Source organism: Copadichromis virginalis, linkage group LG7 (assembly GCF_057382275.1).
Source record: "Copadichromis virginalis isolate Kocher_CV1m ecotype Utaka linkage group LG7, C_Virginalis_male_GT1.1, whole genome shotgun sequence".
In the NCBI taxonomy this organism is placed as follows: Eukaryota; Metazoa; Chordata; class Actinopteri; order Cichliformes; family Cichlidae; genus Copadichromis; species Copadichromis virginalis.
The window spans coordinates 29,502,458-29,526,764 of record NC_140624.1 but is presented as its reverse complement, the minus strand read 5'-3'; the positions used below and the strand labels follow the sequence as shown (position 1 = coordinate 29,526,764).

The window sequence follows — 24,307 nt, the reverse complement described above, 5'->3', positions numbered from 1 at the left end:
AAAATAACTGTCATATAGGAGCTTTTTTTACTGTTCCCACAACAAATTCTCACATTAAATTTCTCTTTCATTCTTGAAACAACACAATGTTCAAAAAGGAGACAAATGATCATGCTTTTTTTTATGTTTAACAGGCTCAGTGTTAAAAAAAAAAGGCACGCAATTTTGCACATAGGTTTTAGTGTTTCAGCCGTCGCCATTTTGGGGTTTTTGGACTATATTTGTGTGGTTAATAGTCTGCATCCCCTAATTGTATAAAAAAAAAAAAAACATCTAAATTGAAGCTCTGCCTTTGTGGATGCTCTGTTAGAAGGAGAACTTTATTGATCCCCATAGGGAAATTCCTCTCTGCATTTAACCCATTCACTCAGTGAAGCAGTGGGCAGCCATTGGGCGCCCGGGGAGCAGTGTGTAGGGTACGGTACCTTAGGGTAGCTGTTCAGGGGAATCGAACCCCCGACCTTCTGATCATGGGGCTACCACTCTACCTACTGAGCTATCCCTGCCTGTGAAGTTAGTACAGTAACTTCACAGCCATATTATTGGTCACATGATGTCATTAAAAAGGCTCCAAAAGGCTCCAAAAGCACAAACACAGACCAGAGGTCGAGTTCAGGTGAGTCCTAGTAGACAGCTAGCAGCTACAGCTGCTTGTGTCACCATCCACCTGTCAGTCAAAGGGGCGTAGCCTCTTTGACTGACATCAATGACAGAGCCCTGTGGAACACCATGAGCTGTAAGAAGGCACTCTGTGGTGGTTTTTGTTGCTCACAGTGATTTCTGATGGTTACTGCTTCCAGTAAAACTCTGGTTTGAATGTAAAATACTTCAGGTCAGACCTTCAGAGGCTCATCATACATGCGGACTTATGTTTCTTAATACAAACATTTCTGTTAAGTTTATTGTGTATTTTTAATATATATACAGTATCATTAAATAATAATAATAATGGATACTTTATTGATCCCCATGGGGAAGTTACTTGTTTTTTCTCTGCATTTGACCCATTCACTCAGTGAAGCAGTGGGCAGCCCACTAAGCAGGCGCCCGGGGAGCAGTGTGTAGGGACGGTACCTTGCTCAGGGGTACCTCAGGGTAGCCGTTAAGTGGATTCGAACCGCCGACCTTCCGATCATGGGGCGACCACTTTACCTACTGAGCTATCCCTGCCCCCACAGCACTTCTGCTTCTCTGTGTGAAACTAAAGGCTATCGTGAGTATTTTGTCTGACACTGACACCAGGTCAAATGTTCAGATGATTTACCAAAGTTACCACAATACAATTTAAACAGGTGAGTTAACATGGGAGTCCATGAGGACTCACTGCTGCCTGCGCTGGTTGTTAGAGGAACTGCAGGTTTGGGTTTTTGGCTCTGGAGGTTGAGAAACGTTTTCATGCACAGACAGGAGACCTTTGAAGGTCGTGCGCGAGTAGATACAGACGGTTGGGACTGTACACTGAACATGTTTCTGTTTTCTGTTCCTCAGGGGAGGAGTTTTACGAGACGTCTCCATACGAGCCGATCCACTTCTCTGAGGAATTCAGACATGCCTCCATCATCTCAGGTAACGCCACTGTGTGTGTGTGTTTGTGTGTGTGTGTGTGTGTATGTTTGTGGGAGCAGACTGAAGCAACGGACACACACTCATCTAGGTTGGTGTGGGTGGAGGAGGGGCTGATTAAACTCGGGCCACTCGCTCCATCTGTGAGTGCGTGAATGAATGCGTCTTTGTAATTACAGACGTGTGAGAGAGCGTGCAGCTGAAGCAGCTCTTTCATAAAAACCTATTTTCCGTCCAAAATGCGTTTGTGCCTCTACATACTGCGCTCATTATTCAGAGGGCAGAGAGATAACCTCTGCTCCTTTTCATTACAGGCTGTCACATATCGTTGACATCCCACATGGATCAGTGTGGAGGTGGAAATGTGCTCAGGGCTGCAGCTAATTATTATATTTTCATTATTGATTAACCTGCAGATTACTCTTAATGAAATTATGAAATATTAAGTTTATTAAATGCAGAAAAAATGCTGCAAAATTGCTCATAAGTATTTTTTGGAGAGTTTCAAGTTTTTTCCCGCTGTTACGTTTCTGTTGCTTTTCACTGCACCTCTGTGGAAACGTCTGCCGTGGAAAGTTTAAAGTATTCACAGATTTGGAACGTCATGCAGTCTTTTGTTTAAAGCACACAGGTGTGGGTGGTGTGGCTCGTTTAGTGGCCAATAAAAAGCTCTGATTAGCACATCTCTTTGTGGAGAGTGCTGCTGTGTGTGTGTAATCATAGTGTTGTGTGAGATCAGTGGCAGAGTTACGTGTTGTTTCTAACTATAAAACATCCAGAGTGAGACCATGGCAGGATAATGAAATACACCCACATGTCCTGGTATATGAATCTCACTTATCCTCACCTCTATTAACATAATTAAACTTTATTTATACAGCACCAAATCACAACAGCAGTCACCTCTAGATGCTTTCTGTTGTGAGATAAAGACACTATAATAATACAGAGAAAACCCAACAATCAGACTATGAGCAAGCACTTTGGTGACATTGAGAAGGAAAAACTTCCATTTAACAGGAAGAAACCTTCAGCAGTACCAGGCTCAGGGAGGGGCGGGGCCATCTGCTGCGACCGATTGGGGAGAGAGAAGGAAGACAGGACAAAGACACACTGTGGAAGAGAGCCAGAGATTAATAATAACTAATGATTAAATGCAGAGATGTATAAACACATACTGAGTGAAGAAGAAACACTCAATGCATCATGGGAATCCCCCAGCAGCCTACACCTATTGCAACATAACTAAGGGAGGATTCAGGGTCACCTGATCCTGTCCTAACTATATGCTTTATTAAAAAGGAAAGTTTGAAGCCTAATCTTAAAAGTAGAGATAGTGTCTGTCTCCTGAATCCAAACTGCAAGCTGGTTCCATTCTACTTTTAAAAATTCTAGGAACAACAAGTAGGCCTGCAGTGTGAGAGCAAAGCAAAGCGCTCTAATGGGGTTATGTGGTACTATAAGGTCATTAAAATAAAACGGAGCCTGATTATTCAGCACCTTGTATGTGAGGAGCAGGATTTTGAATTCTGGATTTAACAGGGAGCCAATGAAGGGAAGCCAATATAGGAGAAATCTGCTCTTGCTGCAGCATTTTGAATAACTGAAAGGCTTTTCAGGGAGTTTTTAGGACCTATCCTAGTTTTGTATCATGTGTCACATGACTGTTGGTACCACCTGGGCTTCTCAGATGCCCTGAAGTGCAAATGGCAAAAATTTTAAATGAGTTTCAATAAACTGATTTTGGTAAAGTATTGGTTTTTCTTGAGGCATATGTAACGCATAGTTGCTCATCAGGAATGTTTGAAGGATGAAATGAGAACAGCGAAGCGGTTAGGCTCAGGCACTAAATCTACCAGGGTCATGTAAGGTGCTGAAAGCTGCTTGTGAGGTTCAGACGCCCTGCAGTCACTGAGTGAAACTGTTGGATGTGTGTGTTCAGTCTTCTCCTTCATACGTTCCAAAGAACCTCCTCGCTGTTGATATCACGGCTGCTGATGACTCAGTTATCATCACCACAGGATCCCTGCAGAGTTATCTTCTTTATCCTCATGCAATGAGCCAGCACCAAAAAATAAAACATGGAAAGGATGTTTTTGGATGCCATCGATGAAGGATTTCATGAAAAGATGCACTTAAATGAATCGATGTATTAAAAATGTGTTTTTCACTCTCTGTCAGCATGTTAGCAGGACTCCATTAAAGCTGTGCATGGCTCTCCGTCTCGGTCTCACACGTTTCTGAGGAGTGTTTAAATGTCAGACGCCCTGAGCGATACAGCGTCATTTACACTTTCTTTCTGTGTGTGTGTGTGTGTGTGTGTGTGTGTGTGTGTGTGTGTATGTTAGTGTGTGTGTGTGTGGTCAAACATCTGTGAAATAGACTCACGGCTCTGTAAATTGGCTTCTGCTCTCTCAGATTAACACGAGTCCAAACAACACGGTCAACGCAGGAGTGCTGCAACCAACACAGCTTCAAAAGCACTTTCTGTTCCTAACACACTCACACTCTCTTTCACAAACTCTCTTTCACACACACACACACACACACACACACACACACACACACACACACACACACACGCACGCACGCGCACACACACACACACACACACACACTTGTCTTCATATCTTAGTGAGGACATCTAAATGACATAACCCTTTCCTTAGCTGCTTACCCTAAACATCAAAAATGAATGTCTAACCCTAACCATAATCCTAACCTACCTGTAACCCTGACACTGAAACCACATTTTGAGTCTCAAAAATGTCTTCAGACTCGTGAGGACGAACACTTTGTCCCCATAAGTTGCAACTATAGTAGCAATTTTTGGTCCTCACAAAGTCATGTAAACACGGTGCACACACACAGACACACAGAGGACACTGGTGCAGGTGTTGTGTAAAGTTTCCCTTATTTCCTCTAACACGACGTCACCAAACACAACATTAATCTGTGGCCGCTCCTTTGCACGCGTGCAGGACAGGCGCGTGGGGGGAGGGGCCGGCTTGCAGTCCAATCACCTGTCATCAGGAGTCTGACTGCATGATGTGAAGATGTGCAGCGAGAGAAGCTCGAATGCTCCATGCTGATAAAAGACGACGGGGGTGGGGGGATAAGAGGATCATATAGAAGTGTGTTAAACAGCAGTGGCAAGAAGAAAGAGCCCTGGAACATTAAAGTACGTTTCAGACAAGAGTGTCGCAAATTGATTGGAGGGAAAGGCTAAGCGTGACAGAGTTTTTGTGAATACGGTGTGTGTGTGAGTGTGTGTACTCGAGAACTTGTTAACTGTTTGCAGACTCGAGGCGCAGTGAGAATACTTTAGCGTGTGCAGCGAATTAGAGCTGTAATGATTCAGCTCATACAAGCAGCTGCAAACCTGATTATAAAATTTAAATATTGTTATCTCCTCTAAACAAACTCTCTGTTTGCATTCTCGGAGCGCCGCCACCAGAGGCGGAAAAAATGGGCAAAGCTTGTGGGTCTGCAGACTGAAGCGCCTTAAACCTGCGTTCCTCCTGATGCCCAGCACGAGGCAGCTCCTGTCATGTCAGTAGAAACATGAATGAAGTCAAATTGTCCTTTGCGAGCAACTGATGTACTTGCAGCAGTCCACAGCAAATGTAGATATGTGGTCCATCCATCAAGTTCTCGGGCCAACCTGAGGTCACCTCCAATAAAGGCCAAGCCCACTTTACCTGCTACCTTTTCCTCTGTCTGCACTACATCAGTCCAGTGCAGCCATAACCTGAACACATGAAACATGCATGTAGGTAGCCATCCACTGCACAGTTGTCTTATAGTGGCAATTTCTCTGATGGCCAGCAGGGGGCGACTCCTCTGGCTGTCTGATTGTATAGAAGTCTTTGAGCGATTGAGCCTCCCACTCCCCTGATCTCTGAGCTCAGTGAACATCATCCTGATGAGTTCATGGTCTCAGTCACTGCTTTCAGGTCTCACTGAATAAAGCATGAAGCTTATTTTGAAGATCTGGAGAGTCAAAGAGGCACGATAGGGCGGTGTCCCTTAGTCAGTCATCATTCATCACATTTGAAACATGGGACAGCAAAGCTCCCCAGAATCACAAAATCAGCACAGAGTGGAGGTCAGGGTGGAGGGGTGTGTTAGCAAAGCAGTGATGATATACTTTATTCCTAAAAGTTGCAAAATTCATGTGCAACCTATAACAGAATATTTAGGTCAAACTCAGCAACACAGAATCTGACAAAGTAACCCAGTAAGGTAAAGTTACTGAGACAGAAAAAGTAACAGAGTTAAATAAGTACTTTTCGCAAGTTTATCGCCGCTCATCATCCACGCCTCCCGCTGAGCGCGTAGCGCTACTTTGAAGTTTGTTTTTTGCGCTACTTTGTACGGCACTATGTTGCCTGGCGGATGGACATGTGACCAACATACCACTCTTGAACCCCGATGCTGTGTGTCTGATCACATGCCCTTCCGCCAGGCAACGTAGTGCCGTACGACAGCGGGACAAACAAAACAAATCGTCTTACGATATGACAAAAATCATGGACAATCCATAGAAAAGCCGCACCTGACTAAAAGCCGCAGGGTTCAAAGCTTGTGCAAAAAGTAGCGGCTTATAGCCCGACAATTACGGTAAATAACCCGAGATTCACAAACTTTACAGAAAATGTAAAGTTTTTGTGATATGTATTGTTGTCGGGATAATAAATGTCTTATATCGGGATATGAGATTTTGGTCATATCGCACAACCCTAATTTGTAGATGGATGTGCAGATGGATGGGCGGGTGGGTGGGTGGATAGATGGGTTGGTAAACTTTGAGTTTGGATGAAATGTTGTGTTCACAGACACAAAAGGTGATAAACTGACAGCAGCTCTGGTGTCTTACAAAGTAAGGCAGTCATTAAGCAGCAAGAGAGGCGGCGCTGTAACAGGTATGTGATCTGATATGAGAGAATACTTTAGTGAGCAGCCGGTAGTGTTACACTGTCAGGTGTTGTAAGTGAAGCTGATGCTGGACAGAGACCTGCAGAAAGACCCAGAGGCTGCTGTCAGACTCAGTTTACACAGCAGCCACTGAGCTGAGAGTTCATCCTCCCATAGATGGAAATGTGCAGAGCAAAGCCCACAGAAGCAGCAGCTGTGATTATAATGCAACAGAAGCAACTTGAGAGTTTGTCTGAGTCAAACTCTGTTAGGTTCACTCTGATGGAGGAGTTTGGTGTTAGGCTGATCAGGTTGGGACCCAGGGCAGAATTTAAGTTTACCAAAACTTGCTTTGACCCTCAAACAATGAAACTTCCTTTAACTTGTACGTTACATCACCTCACCAGACAAGCACGAAGCTCAGTGTTTTAGAAAATCTCTAATTAAAAATCCTGTGAACAACTACAACTCCCAGGGTGCATTTCACTAACTTATAACACTCTGTTAAAAATTATAACATTTATAACTTTATAACATCCTGTTATAAAATTTCAGTTCTTCTCCTTTAGCTATCCCAGCATCCTCCTCTGTCTCACCAGCCCTCTTCATGTCCTCCTTCACTCCTTCCTCCTCCCTGCAGCTCCACCTTAATCCTCTACCCTCCCTCCTCTGCACATCTTCAAACCATCTCAGCCTCTGGGACTCTGATGGACTCCCAGTGAACATCTGAACATCTGCAGCTCAGCGTCATGGATAACATTTTAGCTCAAGTTAACTCTTTTAATTAGCTTAAAATGAAATACTGTAGTTGTAAATAAAGTGTTGCATGTATTCAACTTTTAATGGTGTTTAGATGCACTTACTGTGGAATCTAAAAAGCAGCAGTTAGAGTCTCTGTGTGGTCACTTTAATGTTGGATTTATTGTAATGTTTTACTTTGAAAAGCATCCGTATACGGTCGTGTGGTTTAAATACAGCTTGTTTGTTTCCTCTTTGTGCTGATGATTCAGAGACTGCATGATTCACTTAATCAGACACAATCACGCTGCAGCTGATGGCCAGGCTCATCATCACCACTCACCCATATAAAGGGCTCTTCATCTTCTTCATCTTCATCTCTAAAGCCCCTAATCTGCATTCATTACACCCCTCTGCATGTTTTCAGAGACTCTACAGCTCCAGATGTTTCCCCTTATTCAGCTGTCTGACCTGATCAAGGTCTGAGCCTGTTCAGAGTCCACGTTTACATCTGAAACAACAATACAAAGACACAGCAAAGATGCAGCTGTCCTCACTTCAACTTCAGCTTGGGCTCAATTATATCTGGAAGAGATATGAGAGGGACAGAAAGAAAGACAAAGGAGGTGAGACAAGAGAATATGAAAGGATAGATAGAGGAAAGGACATGGAAACAGTGACGCCAGAGGTCCGGAGGGAGCAACGGGAGGAAAGAAAACCGAGAGGAGTGGAGATGATAAGAGAGGAGGAGAAATGTGAGACGAGAGCTTGGAAAAGCAGAAAGTGAGGAGAGTTGATGGCAGCAGAATGGAGAGAGGGGCAGATAATTTAACCACAGGGGAGGAAGACGTTTCCTCTGACGCAGCTTCGTCTGTGCGCTCGCGCAGGACACCGTCCGCCCAGCGTCCGCCCAGCGTCCTCCACGTTCAGAGGAGGTAAGTGGGTTTTTCTGAGATTCACTCTGACTTCAGACAGTTCCCTGCAGCTGTTCACTGCATCATCACAGTAAAGTGAGAAATTATGTTTAATATAGAGGGGGTCACTCACTGTTAGCCGAACATATAACTGAACGGTGCTGAGGTCAGAGGACAGCCAGGTAAGGTGCTGCAGGGATGTCAGCATGCAGGATCCTCAGGCCTAGCGCTGCGACTGCTCTCCATCATGGCTATTGGTAGTGGGCGGGATCTAGCAGAGAGCAGGTGAACATGTTGTCCTCAGAGTTGATATTAGAAGAAGATTTTGGGTGCAGTTTGGGTCAGAACATCTCCAAACCTGCAGCACTGTTGGCGTTCCTGGTCTGCAGGGGCGGGATCTATCAGAATGACTCAAGGAAGGAACAGCGGTGACCCAGGGTCACGGGCGTCTCACTGATGCACATAGGGAGTGAAGGCTGGCTGTGTGGTCCGATCCAACAGACGAGCTGTTGGACCTCAAACGTTTATGCAGACTCTGATAGGATGCACAGAGCATCACCTCTGACCCCTGTCTACGTCTGAAAGCTCCAACTGTGACCCAGATCACAGAGCTCGTCTGCACCACAGCACTGGATGGAGACCAGTGGAGTCTCGAGTGGAGTCTGATCGCTGTCACCTGACTCATGATCTCAGTTCAGTTCAGTTTCAGTTTTATTTGTCATATGCAAGTTAGCACAGGGTCAACATTGCAATGAAATGTGTTTGACAGCAGCAGTAACTCAGCAGCATGGTACGGTAGGAGAAAATATAATAAAAGAAAATAATAAAGAAAATAGAAAAATAGTAAGGAGAAAAATATTAGAGCGACATGGTAAAAGAGAAAAGATGACTAAATATATATGTATCTATAAATATAAATATATGTACACTAGTGATTAAATAAGAAAATCTTGAAAAGAAATATGACGGGGGGCAGATGGGATATTGCACAGGAATGAGCAGCAGAAAATTACAGTATTGCACTTTTTAAACATAAATATCAATAACAATGAAGTGGAGTGACCAGTGCAGATTAAACAGAGTACTTGTGAAGCTGCAGGGTAGCTTCTGAGTGCGTCCTGTGGACTGTGTTGTGTGTGTTTAAGTGTTGTGGTTGAGGTGTCGTATGGCTTGGTGGTAAAAACTGTTTTTGAGTCTTGTAGTCTGAGCAGACAGGCTCCTGTAACGTCTGCCAGATGGTAACAAGGAGAAGAGCTGAGGTGGCTGTGGTCCTTGCTGTGTGCTTTACGGAGGCATCGCTGGAGATAAATGTCCTGAATGGCAGGAAGCCTCATGCCAGTGATGTGCTCTGCTGCCTTCACCACCCTCTGTAGTGATTTACGGCTGCTGGCAGAGCAGCTTCCGTACCAAACTGTGATGCAGCTCGTCAGCAAGCTCTCAATTGCACACCTGTAAAAATGTAGGTGATGTTGGCGTTCATGCTAAACTTCCTCAGCCTCCTCAGTAAGTAAAGTTGCTGGCGAGCTTTCCTGATAGCAGTGTCTGTGTGAAGGGTCCTCTGTGATGTTGACTCCAAGGAACTTGAAGCTGCTGACCCTTTCGACCTTGACACCGTTGATGTGGCTGGGCTGGTGTTCCCTGACTGGTCGTTTCCGGTAGTCCACTAAAATCTCTCTAGTTTTGCTGATGTTGAGAGTCAGGTTATTTTCCAGACACCACTCGTACAGCGCCATCACCTCCTCTCTATAGGTCGTCTCATCATTGCCTGTGATGAGGCCTACGATGGTTGTGTCATCCGCAAACTTGATGATGATGTTGGACACGTGTTTAGCAACACAGTCGTGTGTGAACAGGGAATATAGGAGGGGGCTAAGCACACAACCCTGTGGCGTACCTGTGTTTAGGATGAGTGATGAGGAGGTGTGTTTACCAACTCTCACCACCTGGGGCCTGTTTGTGAGGAAGTTTAGAATCCATCTGCAGATCGGTGTTCCCAGCCCAAGGTCGACGAGCTTCGTGGCAAGTTTTGGGGGATGATGGTGTTAAATGCCGAGCTGTAGTCGATGAAGAGCATCCTTGCATATGTATTCCCTTTCTCCAGGTGAGTGAGGGTGGTGTGCGTTGCCAGGGCGATGGCATCCTCTGTGGCTCTGTTTGTCCGATAGGCAAACTGAAGAGGGTCCAGTGTGTCAGGGAGGGAGGAGCAGATGTGACCTTTGACCAAGCGCTCCAGGCACTTCATGATGACGGATGTCAGTGCAACAGGACGGTAGTCATTCAGACAGGAGACCACTGATTTTTTGGGAACGGGAATGATGGTGGATGCTTTGAGGGACGTGGGGACCACTGACTGCCTCAGGGAGAGGTTGAAGATGTTGGTGAACACCTCTGCCAGCTCGCCTGCACACACTCTGAGTAGCCGGTCTGGGATGCCGTCTGGTCCTGGAGCTTTGTGAGGATTTACCTTTTTAAAGGTCCACCTCACAGCTTCTGTTTTCAGAGTTAAAGTTGCAGCCTCACTGTCCTCCTGAGGGTAGAGGATCTGCTCTCTGTTGTCCGCGTCAAAATGAGCATAGAAGTTGTTAAGCTCGTCTGCAAGAGATGCAGTGGGCTGAACACTGACTGTGTTGACCTTCTTGTAGTCAGTGATGCTGCGCAGTCCATTCCACAGTCGCCTGGTGTCAAAGCTGTGGTAGCTGGACTCCATTTTGTCCCTGTAGTCCTTTCTGGCCTTTTTTATGGACTTTTGGAGGTCGTACCTGGCTGCTTTATATGCATCAGCATCCCCGGAGTTAAAGGCAGAGGTCCGCACTTTTAGCTTGGCGCGAACGTCTTTATTTACCCAGGGTTTCTGATTTGGATATATGCGGACAGTGGTTTTTGTGATGGTATCATCCATGCACTTTCCAATATATCCAATGACAGAGTCTGTGAGTTCATTGATGTTGCCATCAGCTGCATCCACAAATATCTGCCAGTCAGTTGTGTCAAAGCAGTCCTGCAGGACCTCCTCAGCCTCACTGTCCCATTTGTAAATAACCCTGGAAGCTGGTTTTTCCTGTTTCAGTCTTTGTCTGTATGCAGGCAGCAGCAGTATGGAACAATGGTCTGCCTTACCAAAAGCTGGGCGGAGGAGGGGTTTGTAGCACTCTTTGAATGGAGTGTAACAGTGGTCCAATGTTTGATCACCTCTTGTGGGGAAAGAGATGTGCTGATAGTATTTGGGGAGAACCTTCTTCATGTTGGCTCTGTTGAAGTCTCCCAGCACAATAAAGGCAGCTTCTGGATTTTTGTTCTCAAGTCCAGTAATGATGTCATACAGTTCGTCCATAGCAGCAGCTTTATCAGCATGTGGGGGAATGTAAACAGCTGAGAGGAGAACTGAGCTGAACTCCCTTGGGAGGCAAAAAGGCCTGACTTTAATTTTTTTTTTGGTCAGCAGCTCGAGGCTCTGAGAGCAGTAAGTTTTTAAGATACACACATCTCTAGCCCACAAGGAGTTAACCATAAAGCACACCCCTCCTCCCCTTTTCTTGCCTGAGTCCTTCGTTCGGTCTCCCCGGTAAAAAGTGAATCCATCCGGCGTGATGGCGCAGTTGGGGACGCTGGGCTCCAGCCATGTCTCTGTGAAGGCCAGAACGCAGCAGTTGCTGATGTCTTGTTGGTGTTTAATCCGTGCACGCAGCTCGTCAAGTTTCTTGTCCAGAGACTGGAGATTTGCTGTAAAGTCCGAACTGGCTGACGAATGTAGCTCCAGAAGCGTTTGTCTGTCATACCGAGTGTATGATCGCGCTGTGCGCACAGAAATTGAAAGCAGTACAAAATAAATAATAACATTTTTGCTGAGATGACTGGGAGCTCTCGTCGGTGCAGCCATCTTACGGCGCAACCGGAAGCTGCTTACATGTCATTACTCCATCAGCACACAGCTTATCCGCTGAAGTCCCTGCAGCATGCTACATCTCACCTGCACCTGTACCTTTCACCATCACTTCCTCAGCTCTGGGACATGAGCTGACTCCCGCTCCACTGCGTCTGGATTTCTTCTTCCACTTCAGCCTAAGTTTCAGTTTCTAGTTTCTGCTCCACCTAAACTTATCTCTGAATCCCTGTTTTGACCTTGCTGGAAATGGTGTTGCGGTTCTTTTTTGTTTTTTTTATTTTGTTTTGGTTGTTGTTTTTCCATAACTTGTGTATCTGCAAATATACACATTCTGTATTTTTCATATGAAAGAAACTATACTGTGGTGGGGCTTGCTAATTTCTTGTTTTGATTTATGTATGTTATGTTTTGTTTTACTTCATATGTTTCATATGTTTCATATGTTGTTTGTTTAATTTAAGACAAAAAAAAATTTAATGAATGAGAGGTAAAACTTGAGGGGGTAGGGACAAATTAGTAAATACTTCAGCCTACTCCTTTTCAAACAAATAATGGAATGATATTTTGTAATGATTGTGAAGGCACATGTTTGAAATGTTTGAAATAAAAATGAACTGAACTGAACTGAACTGAACCTTCATTTCAACTTTTTCACTAAGTCCTTTAATCTGTGAGTTCCTCTGCTTTAAGTGATTAAGTGCTCGCACCCTCCCCGGCCTCTGTTTTTAAGAAGAAAGAAAACTTGTCTTTAACAGTTTGTTTTAGAGTTCATTTCGATTCAAGAGCAGTTTTCTGGCTGCCACAGTGCTTTAACAGCTAAACTTTTATCCTCCTGTGTTGTTTATCTGCTTTCAGAGGTTACATTTCAGTTTATTTCCAACATCATTTGACACTTCAAACCCCTTCAGGTTGTTTTTAAGGAAAAGAGATGAAATGGCTTCTTTCAGCTTCCTTCCCTTTGTTGAATTTGCCTGACTCGTCCCTGTTTGACGCATCACACCTTGTCAGTCATCTGTCAAACCAACACACCAGAAAAATTCTGTTAATGTGCATTTTTCAACCCCCTTCGTTTTTTTTTTTTTAGTAAAAACTTGCCAGAGTAAGCATATTTCCTGTGTTTTGCTCTTTCACAGTCATAATGAAATTAGCAGATTAGGTTTAATCTCACTGAACGTTCTGTGTAGCAGCAGCAGGCAGCTGGACATGCCGCCGTCAGGTCGACACAACAACAGCATGAACTAATGAAAAATGTGTGAAAAGCACGATAGTTACAGAAAGCCGTTTGATTCTGACTTTAATGGGGACATTAGGATTAGCACTGGCATTAGGATTTGGATTAGGATGAGGATTAGCCCGGTGCTACACGATGCAGCACAGCTACTCTTTGGAGACCAGCAGCCCAAATACAACATGTGATATTTAAATATTTACAAGACAAAATTAAAGTGTTCTTCATTTAAGAGTTCAACACTTCCATAATTAAAACAGACTTTCTGAGTGTTATGTAATGAACCACACATAGTTTTTACTCATTGGCTTACAACGAAAATATGGTTGTTGAAATTCTCTGTGATTCGTAGTTTGCTGGTCATAGTTATAATAATAATGGATTGGATTTATATAGCGCTTTTCAAGGCACCCAAAGTGCTTTACAATGCCACTATTCATTCACTCTCGCATTCATACACTGGTGGAGGCAAGCTATGGTTGTAGCCACAGCTGCCCTGGGGGAGACTGACAGAAGCGAGGCTGCCATTTCGCGCCATCGGCCCCTCTGGCCAGCACCAGTAGGCAAGTAGGGTAAAGTGTCTTGCCCAAGGACACAACGACCAGGACAGAGAGCCCAGGGATCGAACCGGCGACCTTCCGGTTACAGATACGCTTCCCAACCCCCTGAGCCACGGTCGCCCGTTATGTCACACAGAGCCTCAGAGAGGCTGACTGAACACCAAGGCAACCAGTTTGGAGCTGTCAGCTCCAAAGTGATGCTCGCTGTGAGAGATGAGAGGCTCATATGAACACCGGTTGGAGACCACAGTTATAGCAACCGTTGCCTTTGAACCGGGGACCCAGTGTGTTGCTGTCGTGTCTTCACTCTGCTCTGGCTGATGATCATGTGACTGTACTCTAACAGCTGCCACGTGTTGCCACCTGTGCCCAGCTCAAAATCAGGACGTTTGCAAAGCAAGTAATCCAGCAGATTAATGACAGACCTTCTGCTGTGGATGGATCATCTCGTATGTTCTCTCACCTGGTTTCTCTGTTTTCGGCATTGTCTTCCTGTCATGTGGCGGTGTTCGTCTCTGCCCATCAGGAACCCTAACCCTTTACTGAGTAACCCTCATCCTCCATTTTGCAGGTAGCTAGCCAGCAGTTAATCCATTCTTATATAATCTAGTTTAGGCACAGCAGTGCTGTATGTTGTTTGTTAGTTCAGTCAGAATGAACTTTACTGAAACAGCTGGAAGCACAGACACTCATCATTTTATTTTTTAACTCAGAGTTATTTTTAGGGAGTGAAGGAGGATTTAGACTCGGACATGGTAAGTAGTGTCCGTATGAAGTTTGGAGAACTTGTTGTGGTATGATATTCTGTCACATGTAAAATGATTAACTCATTAAGTCTTGAGAGCCTGCTAGCAGGAACCCTTGAAGCTGTTTGCTGAGCTGCGAGGTTTCTGTTGTATTTCAGGGTGCTTAAAGAACCACATGCCTGGGTTTGTTCAGAAATTAGTGTAGCTACACTCACAAAAACCCGGCAACTCTTCAAATGGTGCTCAGAACACATCTTCACTCATACATGTGGAGGTGTCAGAACTCTTCATTAGGGGTACAGACTTGTCACATGTCGAGTTTAGAAAGTCAAAGAGCTAAGCCAGTCAGACTCAGTAGCTGTGACTGCAGGTTGTTTGTGTGGGTGGTGGATCATTCTTCCACCACATGAAGCTGAATGCAGGTGCGAACCTCCCGGTGTACCACAGAAATGCTCCTCAGGCTGTTTGGGGTCACCTGTGAAAGGTGGAGCTGACAGAGCTGCAGGTGGTGTGGGTGTGCTCCATCCTGCTGCAGTCACATCTTCCCTTCTTGTCTTCATCTTCTCACTCTGTCACAGCTCGACCTCTTTTCCTTTTCCCCTTCATCTCCCCGCTTGTTCGCTCTCTCCTACGCCCACATCCTCCCTCCAGTTCTGTTTCTGACCTCGTTAGATCGTGTCTCCGTGGTGTGTATATATCTATAACGGACACTGGAGCAGTGTTTTAATAAAACATTATGTGTGTGTGTGTGTGTGTGTGTGTCTGCGTGCGTGCGTGCGTGCACGCGCGCGCGTATAGCCCTGAGCGGGGCTCTGTGTGTATATCCTGTTGAGACTGTGTGTGAGGAAGATAACAGGACAACCTAGGGCAACTCTCTAATTGGCCCGCACTCCTGCCCTGGATACTCGCTCTCTTTCTCTCTATATATATCTGCTCCTCTTCAAACATTGCGCTCATATCATTCCTTCTTCTTCTTCTTCTCTGCTGGAAGGTAGAGAGAGCCGGGTAGAGGGAGGAAGACACCGTGGGTCGAGAGGGTTAAACAGCGAGACAGACTCTAATGAAACAGTCACTCTGAAGGAGGAGGAAGCGGCTCTGTTATGTATTCAGCTTGTGCTAGCACACAATCAGTGCTCTGCAGCGCTGTGGTGTGAAGCAGTTTGAAGTGAGGAAGGATTTAAACGTTTTACCTGAGTCAGGTTTGGAAATCTTTTCGTCTGCAGTAGTGGGAAAAGTGCTTTCCTGTACATCTTTAATTCATGGAGCTTTTCTCTACTCTTAGTTCAAAGCTGATGTTAAAGTTAAGTTTAACAAGAAAGTCCAGTTCATGAATGACACGTGGAGGCAGGCTTTGCTGACTGGTATATATGGATGGTATGGATGGTATATAAAAGACAGACATAACTGAACTGTTGCTGCACACTAGTGTATGATGATCTGTTCTAAATGCTCAACATTTGCATGGTGGTCACCTGCTAATACCTACTAATTAAAGCCTCACCCCCCTAAATTGGAGCTCTTCTTGCATGGTCTGTTAGCACAGTAACCTCATAGCAGTCATACTATTGGTCACATGATGTCATTAAAAAAAACTCCAAAAGGCTCCAGCAGCACAAACACGGTCCAGAGGTCCAGTTTAGGTAAAGCCTAGCAGACAGCTAGCAGCTACAGCCACCTTTGTCACCATCCACCTGTTAGTTAAAGAGGCCACGCCCCTAATAATGCAAACTTTAAGCCTTAAAACAGGTGAGTTATAAAAACACTCTGCCCCATAACATTGTTACAAAGGAGGAAACGTTTTGGGCTGTGACAAACAAGAACATGATTTAAATGTGTAAAAAGTAGAGGATCAATAATAGAGCCCCGTGGAACGCCACGGCCCCAAGAAAACACTCTGTGATGCCCTGTTCCCTTTTCTTGTGACTCACGGTGATCTCTGATGGTTACTGCTTCCAGAAAACCCTCATTTATATGTGGACTCATGTTTCCTAAAACAAAAAATGCTGCTATTTGAAGTCTTCAGTCTCTTAATACATATGGCAGGTCTAGTGCTCATTTAACCACAGCTTTTCTGCTTCTCTGTGTGACACTGAAGGATGCCTTCAGTATTTGACACTGACACCATGTCAAATATTTGGATAATTTACCAAAATTCATGCAATTATACCACAGTGCAAGTTAACAGGTGAGTTATAAAAACATCCTCCCACTGTACAAGTGATATGAAGGTGTTAGAATTATCCACAGCGCTCGCCCTCGACTATACGCCGACGCTCGATCGGGCGCATAGGAGCCTGCAGCCGAGGCCAAAGGATGGAGATGCCCCGAGACCGATAATCGTCAAGTTCCACTATTTTCAGGAGAAAGTGGATGTTCTTCGAAAGGCCATGGGGGCAGGTCCCATTACCCGTAATGGGAAGCGTTTCTACATCTACCCAGATTACTCGGCCACCGTTAGAAAGAAGAGATCGGCCTTTACCGAGGTGAGAAGATTGCTTCGCCGGTGTACGGGAGTGAAATATGGTCTCCTGTATCCAGCTACATTGAAAATCACGACCCCGGCTGGCGAACAGATGTCTTTCGAAGACCCGATCAAGGCAAGGCACTACGTCGAGACCAATCTGCGCCCGCGGGAGACGGAGGGAGAGTGACAGTTAATTCACGGACCACAACAAGTATCACACGCTGCGTGCTACCATTGAGGTAGTCTGCACAGGCTGTGCATTGACTGGTGAACGTCGCCACGCTACGGTTGGATGCCCTTTATGATTGGACAAGGTATAGCTATAAGATGTTGGGGATTTCTGTGGATGTCATGTGGCCTGGGGAATATTTTATTTCAGAATATCTTCGGTATCCTCATTGGTCTTAGTTCCAGCCCGACACCATAACCCCAACAGTGCTTTTATTTTGCTTTTTGATGTATTCTGATTAATTAATCCCCTTTTTCTTATCACCAGTGTCATTATTTTTATTGGGTTTTACCCCTTTCTTGTGGGATTATTTTCCAACCGTGAGTGTTCAGAGCCGTACCGGCCTGTAAGTGGATGGGTGCCGACATGCATGCGGCAATAATGATGCTGAGTCAAGGGTCCTATTATACTTTGTTCTGTCTTTGCTGAGTTCATGTAAGAGTTTAAGCTAGTGTAAACGTGTTATATGCCTAGGAGAGAGAGGAGTGTTTTCAGGGCAGTCTCAGGTTTGTGGAAGACCAGCCCAGGGGTCCAGGATGGTGAGAGGTTTATCTATGTCTATCTGTTTGTTTTTGTTAGTTTTGCTTTGGGTTTATCTGTGGTTTATGTTGTGGCTCAAACAGGCACTGAAACACTGAGATATAACCAACGTGCAGGATCAGTCTATTATCGATTGTGGCACTATGACTCTGGATAATGTGAATAATCAACAGAAATCGGTCTCATTCATTAGCTGGAACGTCAAAGGGCTGAATAATTTGGTTAAAAGAAGCAAGGTATTTAGTCATTTGAAATCGCTCAAACCTGACGTGATGTTTCTACAGGAGACACACTTAAATACTAACTCCCAAAAAAGATTAGGTTGTAAGTGGATTGGACAAATATATCATTCACGTTTTAACTACAAAGCCAGGGGAACAGCAATCTTAATTAGGAAGGGGGTTCCATTTGAACACTCTGAAGTGATATCAGATCCTAATGGCAGATATGTTGTTGTAGTGGGCAAGCTGTTTAACACACCACTAATACTGGCTAATATTTATGGACCTAACTGGGACAACGCACAGTTCTTTCTTAATTTTTTTTCGACTCTCCCAGACCTTGTCTCCTATAAACTAATTCTAGGTGGAGACTTTAATTGTGTCCTTTCTCCCCAGCTGGACCGATCAAGCGTAAGGTCGAGCAACACCCTCTCGTCAGCAGCAGTGGCTATTAATTCCCTACTTCGTTCTTACGGCCTATCAGACCCTTGGCGTGCAACAAACCCATCTACGAAGCAATTTTCCTTTTTTTCCCCTGTACATCATAGTTACTCCAGGATTGATTACTTCATTGTCGATAACCAGCTACTTCCCTTAATTTCCAGCACCAAATACCACAGTATAGTGTTGTCAGATCATAGCCCTGTGCAGATGGGTCTGGTTTTTCCAGGTAATGTAGCGCCCCAACGAACGTGGCGGCTAGACCCCCTATTACTTTTATGTGAACGCTTTAAAACGTTTCTCAGCTATCAGATTGACTTCTTTCTAGAAATTAATGACACCCAGGATGTGTCGAGGGGAGTCTTGTGGGAGTCTATGAAAGCCTATATTAGGGGCCAAGTTATTTCTTATGTGGCACACAGAGACAAGGAGCGCTCTAAACAACTTAAAGAACTGGCTGACAAGATTGCGGATATGGATAGGCGTTACGCTCTTTCACCTACGCCAGATCTTTTTAAGGAGAAATTACTGTTGCAAACTGAATTTGACACGCTTATGACATGGAGAGCCGAAAGAAATATTTTTAAATCCAGGCAGGTATATTATGAGCATGGAGATAAAGCGGGGAGGCTCCTTGCACTTCAGCTCAAACAGCGGTCAGCTGAGCGCGTGATTTCGGGAATTGAAATAGGTGCTGATTCGATATCTCACGACCCCCGAGTCATTAATGACCAGTTCAAATATTTTTACTCTACCCTATATCAATCAGAGGTGGGCAGTAATTCATCCGAGATCTACTCGTTTCTTGACTCGCTGGATCTTCCCAAGCTCTCTCCGGACGCTCAGTCGCCTTTGGAACAGCCGTTGTCGATTGAAGAGATAACGAACGCTATTAAATTATCTCAGACTGGAAGGTCGCCAGGTCCGGACGGTTTCCCCATGGAGTTTTACAAGGAATTCTCTTCGAAGCTCGCACCTATTTTAGAATCAGTTTATGCTGAATCTTTTGCTACTGGCAATCTGCCGCAGACGCTTACCCAGGCCACGATCTCAGTCTTACTAAAGAAAGATAAAGATCCTGTACAGTGTAGCTCATACAGGCCAATAAGTCTTTTGTGCTGTGACTATAAGATTTTAACCAAAACTCTTGCACTACGGTTGGACCCTATTATTTCCACCATTATTAATGAGGACCAAACGGGCTTCATTCCCGGACGGCAGTCATTTTTTAATGTGAGACGACTGTTTAATGTGGTATTCTCCCCCCATTCGACAATACAACCGGAAGTTATTCTGAGCCTTGACGCTGAAAAGGCGTTTGATAGAATCGAATGGTCCTACCTTTTCACAGTTCTGGAGAAATTCGGCATGGGACCTACTTTTTGTAGATGGATTAAAGTCCTATATTCAACGCCTATGGCTGCAGTCAGGACAAATGGTCTGATTTCGGAATATTTTTCGCTCTACAGGGGGACGAGGCAGGGCTGTTGCCTGTCACCCTTCCTGTTTGACATTGCGATCGAACCGCTGGCAATTGCTATCAGATCTGATGAGAGGATTAAAGGTATATCCAGGGGTGAGGTAACTCATAAAACTCTGCTTTATGCTGATGATCTCCTTTTGCAGATATCAGACCCAATTGGGAGTATGCCCCACCTTTTCCGCTGGCTGCGGGAGTTCAGCAACATATCGGGGTATAAGGTTAATTTATCAAAATCTTTACTGTTTCCATTGAACAATCTGGCAAAACAGACCACTTATGACGATTTGCCTTTTAAAATTGAAAATGACAAATTCACATATTTGGGACTGGAAATAGCTGGCTCGATTAAGACTATTTTCCAGTATAACTACAGGTCTATTCTGGACAGTACTAAATCTGATCTGGGTAGGTGGTCAAAACTTCCACTTTCGCTGGCAGGACGGATAAATGTGGTGAAGATGACTGTAATGCCCAGGTTTCTTTATCTATTCCAAATGATCCCCATCTTTCTCCCCAAATCCTATTTTGCCCAGCTGGATCGCTTTGTCTCTTTGTTCATATGGAACAAAAAACCTGCACGCATAAGGAGAGCAAGCCTGGAGAGAGCTAAAGCTGATGGTGGTTTGGGCTTACCTAATTTCTTATTCTATTATTGGGCTGCTAACATTGTCAAGCTGACATATTGGATAACCATGTTTGCGGATGGGGAGGGTCCAGTCTGGGCAGACATGGAACTGAGAGCTACACTCCCAATCTCTCCGATTTCGATCTTAACTGCCCCTCTCCCACTGAATGTCAAAGCATCTGGGCTGAACTCCAATTTGGTGGTTCAAAATTCAATTAAGATCTGGGGTCAATTCAGGAAACATTTTAACTTGACAAATACTTGTAGCTTTTCTCCGATAATGTTCAACCATCTTTTTACACCATCTCAAATAGATCATTCATTTGCAGTCTGGCACAGAAACGGTCTGGTTTTCTTTCAAGATCTCTTCACTGAGGATGGCTTTGTCTCATTTAAATATTTGTGTGAAGACCATAACTTACCAAAGTCTCACTACTTCAGATACCTTCAGGCTCGGAGTTTTGCCTCTAAATTTCTCCCAGGGTACCCGTCTCTGCCCTCTAAGGACCTACTGTATCTAGTTCTTAATGTGAGTCAGCCCACTAAAAGAGCAATATCGAAGATTTATGCATTGATTCTTGAAAGCTGCCCTCATACATGGGACAAACCTAAGGCGGCGTGGGAAGGGGAGGTTGGAGAACTCATATCAGAAGACATCTGGAAGAAAGCCATACAGCGTATACATACGTCTTCTCTCTGTATTAGACATGGCCTGATTCAATTTAAGGTCGTCCACAGGCTCCACTATTCTAATGACAGACTGTCTAAACTGTACCCTGATGTTGCACCGAATTGTCCTAGATGTGATTACTCTCCTGTTTCTTTGGGGCACATGTTTTGGTCATGTCCCTCCCTGTATGGTTTCTGGACATCAATTTTTCAATCACTGTCAGCTATATCGGGTGAAACACTGCGGCCTGACTCTTTGATAGCTATCTTCGGTGTACCTCGGGAAGAGCTGAGACTCTCTCCCCTCCACAAAAACGCCATAGCCTTTGCCTCGTTGCATGCCCGCCGTCTGATACTGCTGAGCTGGAAGGCGTCGAACCCTCCTTCCTACGTCCATTGGATTAGAGAGGTGATGTTGGGATTAGCTCTGGAAAAAATTAGGTATACCGTGCGCGGCTTGGAGAGTAAATATGACAAAACCTGGTCACGGTTCATAACTCATGTCAAGAGTCTGTCTTTTGCCTGATTTATTGTTCTTTACTTGTTGGTAATTTATGCTCTTGCTCTCTTCTCGGACTGCTGTCCATAGTCTCCTCAATGCCCGTACTTTGACTGTTGGGATTTCTTTATTCCCTTTTTCTTCTTTGTTTCTTCTCTCATGTGCCGGGGTCCGGCTGTTGGTGCTATAATGACTGTCACAGATTGGTTTGAGTGTTTCTCCCTTTTTTTTTTTTTTTTTTTCTTTTTTTTTTTTTTTTTTGTGTTGTGTGTATTGTGCTTCCTGGTTGTGGGGATGCCACCTGGATGGGGGTGGGGGGTAGGGTTCGCAACTTTTGTAAGAAATTCTGGACTATTTTGTTGGAAAACTATAAATAAAGTTGTAAAAAAAAAAAAAAAAGAATTATCCACAGAGACCAAGAAGTTTGTGTATCAGGCTGTAAACATGTTTATTTTTACTGTAAAGATTTAACATGGGAGTCTATGGGGGCTGGCTCACTGCTGCCTCTGCTGCTTTTCTGTTTTTCTTCTTTGTTATTGCTCCATAATAAATCACATGCACAGCTTTTCATCATATTCATGTCCTCTCCCCAGTCTGTGAATACTGGTGTCTGCAGCTTCCATGTTAAAAAGAAAAGAAAAGAAAAAAAAGTCCCTAAAAACAAAAACTGTTGTCAGTCATAAAAAAGCAGCTCTCAGAGTTTCTGTTGAAATGTGCAGCTGTTATTTCACAGTTAATGAAAATATCCCAGCAGCTATTTTTTATCACATCCAAGTGCAACATGCACAATGTGAAGCACTTTTACACAACAGTCAGTGGAAATCTGGCACCCTGCTGTAGTCTCATAATTTATATTTTAATAGTGCATACTACTCATTTTAAATAACTTTTATTTTTATGCCTCAAAAGTTTGAGGGGACCCAGAAAAGTTTCTTTCAAACTTTTATTTAACAAATGAGCAGCATGAAGAGGGAGTGCATAAAAAGTACAGCGAAGGCATTAACAAGGATCTTTATGATTTTTTTCTCATAATGACGTTCTTGTGAGAAGAAATGGAAACATCCTCCTGTACACCTGCGTAGATGTCCCATTAAGATCACTAATGATTAGTGATTTGTGATGTCATTAATCATTAAAACTTCTGCTCAACTTTATGCTGTTTTGTGCCATCCTTTGAAAACAAATGTGGCCTTTTTTTGGTTTTATGCAGCTTTTCTGTGCTTCCAAACTGTTTCTTCAGTTATAGAGCATTAAAGAGGATTCTGATTCTAAATTGATAATAATGCATTCCCTCAGGCTGATGTAGAATTTAGTGTCATATTAACAGTGACAGCCTAACCAGGTGATGGACTGTTTCTAATCTGGACAGAGGGAGCAGCTGCCTCTGCTGTGCAGAGCCACAAAATTAAGACGAGTGCGTGTGGAGCGGAGGAAGCCTGCTTCATTTCACAGAATCAATATAATCAGGTGTGAGGAGGTGTTAGCTGCCCCTCAGAGACCAAACACGCCCATTTAACTAAGTGCGCTATGGAAACACTGAGAAGGCTGCATAAATTCAGAAATTATTCATGGGCTGGAAGCACAAGTTTTCTGTATGTCCCTGAACGTGCCGTGAAACAGTGTGCATAACGAGCGCAGCACAAACCTCAGCGACGCTGAGCTACCTTCATTTCGATTTCTGGACATAAGCTGTTAAATCTTCGTGCATGTTCTCTTGCTGTTTTGTCCCACTTCAAAGCCGGCGCTGTTTGGATGTGGAGAATGAGAATGTTCCGGCTGTCCTGCAGGAATATAAGCACATTGTGGCTTTATCTGTGCTGTCTGTCAAGGATGAAGATGTCGAGTTTCCGCCACATTCAGCTCAGCAAGAACGACTCCAAACTGCTGAACTTTAATGAAACCAACCAGGCCAGCAAGCGTTTAGCTGCTAAAGCTGCTGTGGAGGCAGAGGTGATATCAGGCCGATCAGGGTGATGAAGCAACTTCAAGCTGGAAAATGAGCTGCAAGTCAAAAAGGTTCAAACAGCCTCGCTGTCCTCAGTTATATTTGCATACTGGCTTTAATGCACCTGATTACCTCATCAGCTCATTAGCTGCCCAGCATCACTGGTGTGGATATCTCTAGTAGGTGTGACCAACACCTGGTTGTAGGCTCAGTCATCTGTTTTCACCTTATTAAATGGTGCTGATGTTGCGCTGATGAAGTGGCTTTTAGGCCTTAAGTGGCTGTCAGCTCAAGGACAAAGACTTATTTTAGAGGTTTTTTTGCATAACATGCACCTCCCAGTACCTTTAACTGCCTTTATCTGAACTTCAATCAACTTTCAGCTCTTCTTCTGCTTTACTGCAAAAAGTTCTGTATGTCTTCCACAAGAGAACCAGTGACAGAGAACAGAGAACAGATGTCGTCTGACAAAGACAGACTAATTTTATCAACAGCACAAAGCCCCCTCATGAGGAAATGAATCTAATGGAATAAAAAAACAAAAAACTTGCATGAATAACAAAATCAAAGCAATTGATATAGTATAGTTTAATATTTTGAGAAAATTAAAGTCAAATTTATACAAATGTTTATTTTTGCATC

The 24,307-nt window shown here is 44.2% G+C and overlaps 1 protein-coding gene across 1 annotated transcript in view; it reads left to right on the top strand.

Moving 5' to 3' along the window:
- gfra2b (GDNF family receptor alpha 2b) overlaps window positions 1–24,307 on the top strand; it is a 162,438-nt gene that overhangs the window by 84,657 nt on the left and 53,474 nt on the right. Inside the window, exon 3 of the mRNA XM_085462934.1 lies at window positions 1,489–1,566. Coding sequence (XP_085319060.1) covers window positions 1,489–1,566 — 78 coding nt within the window. The remainder of the gene's footprint in view (window positions 1–1,488; window positions 1,567–24,307) is intronic.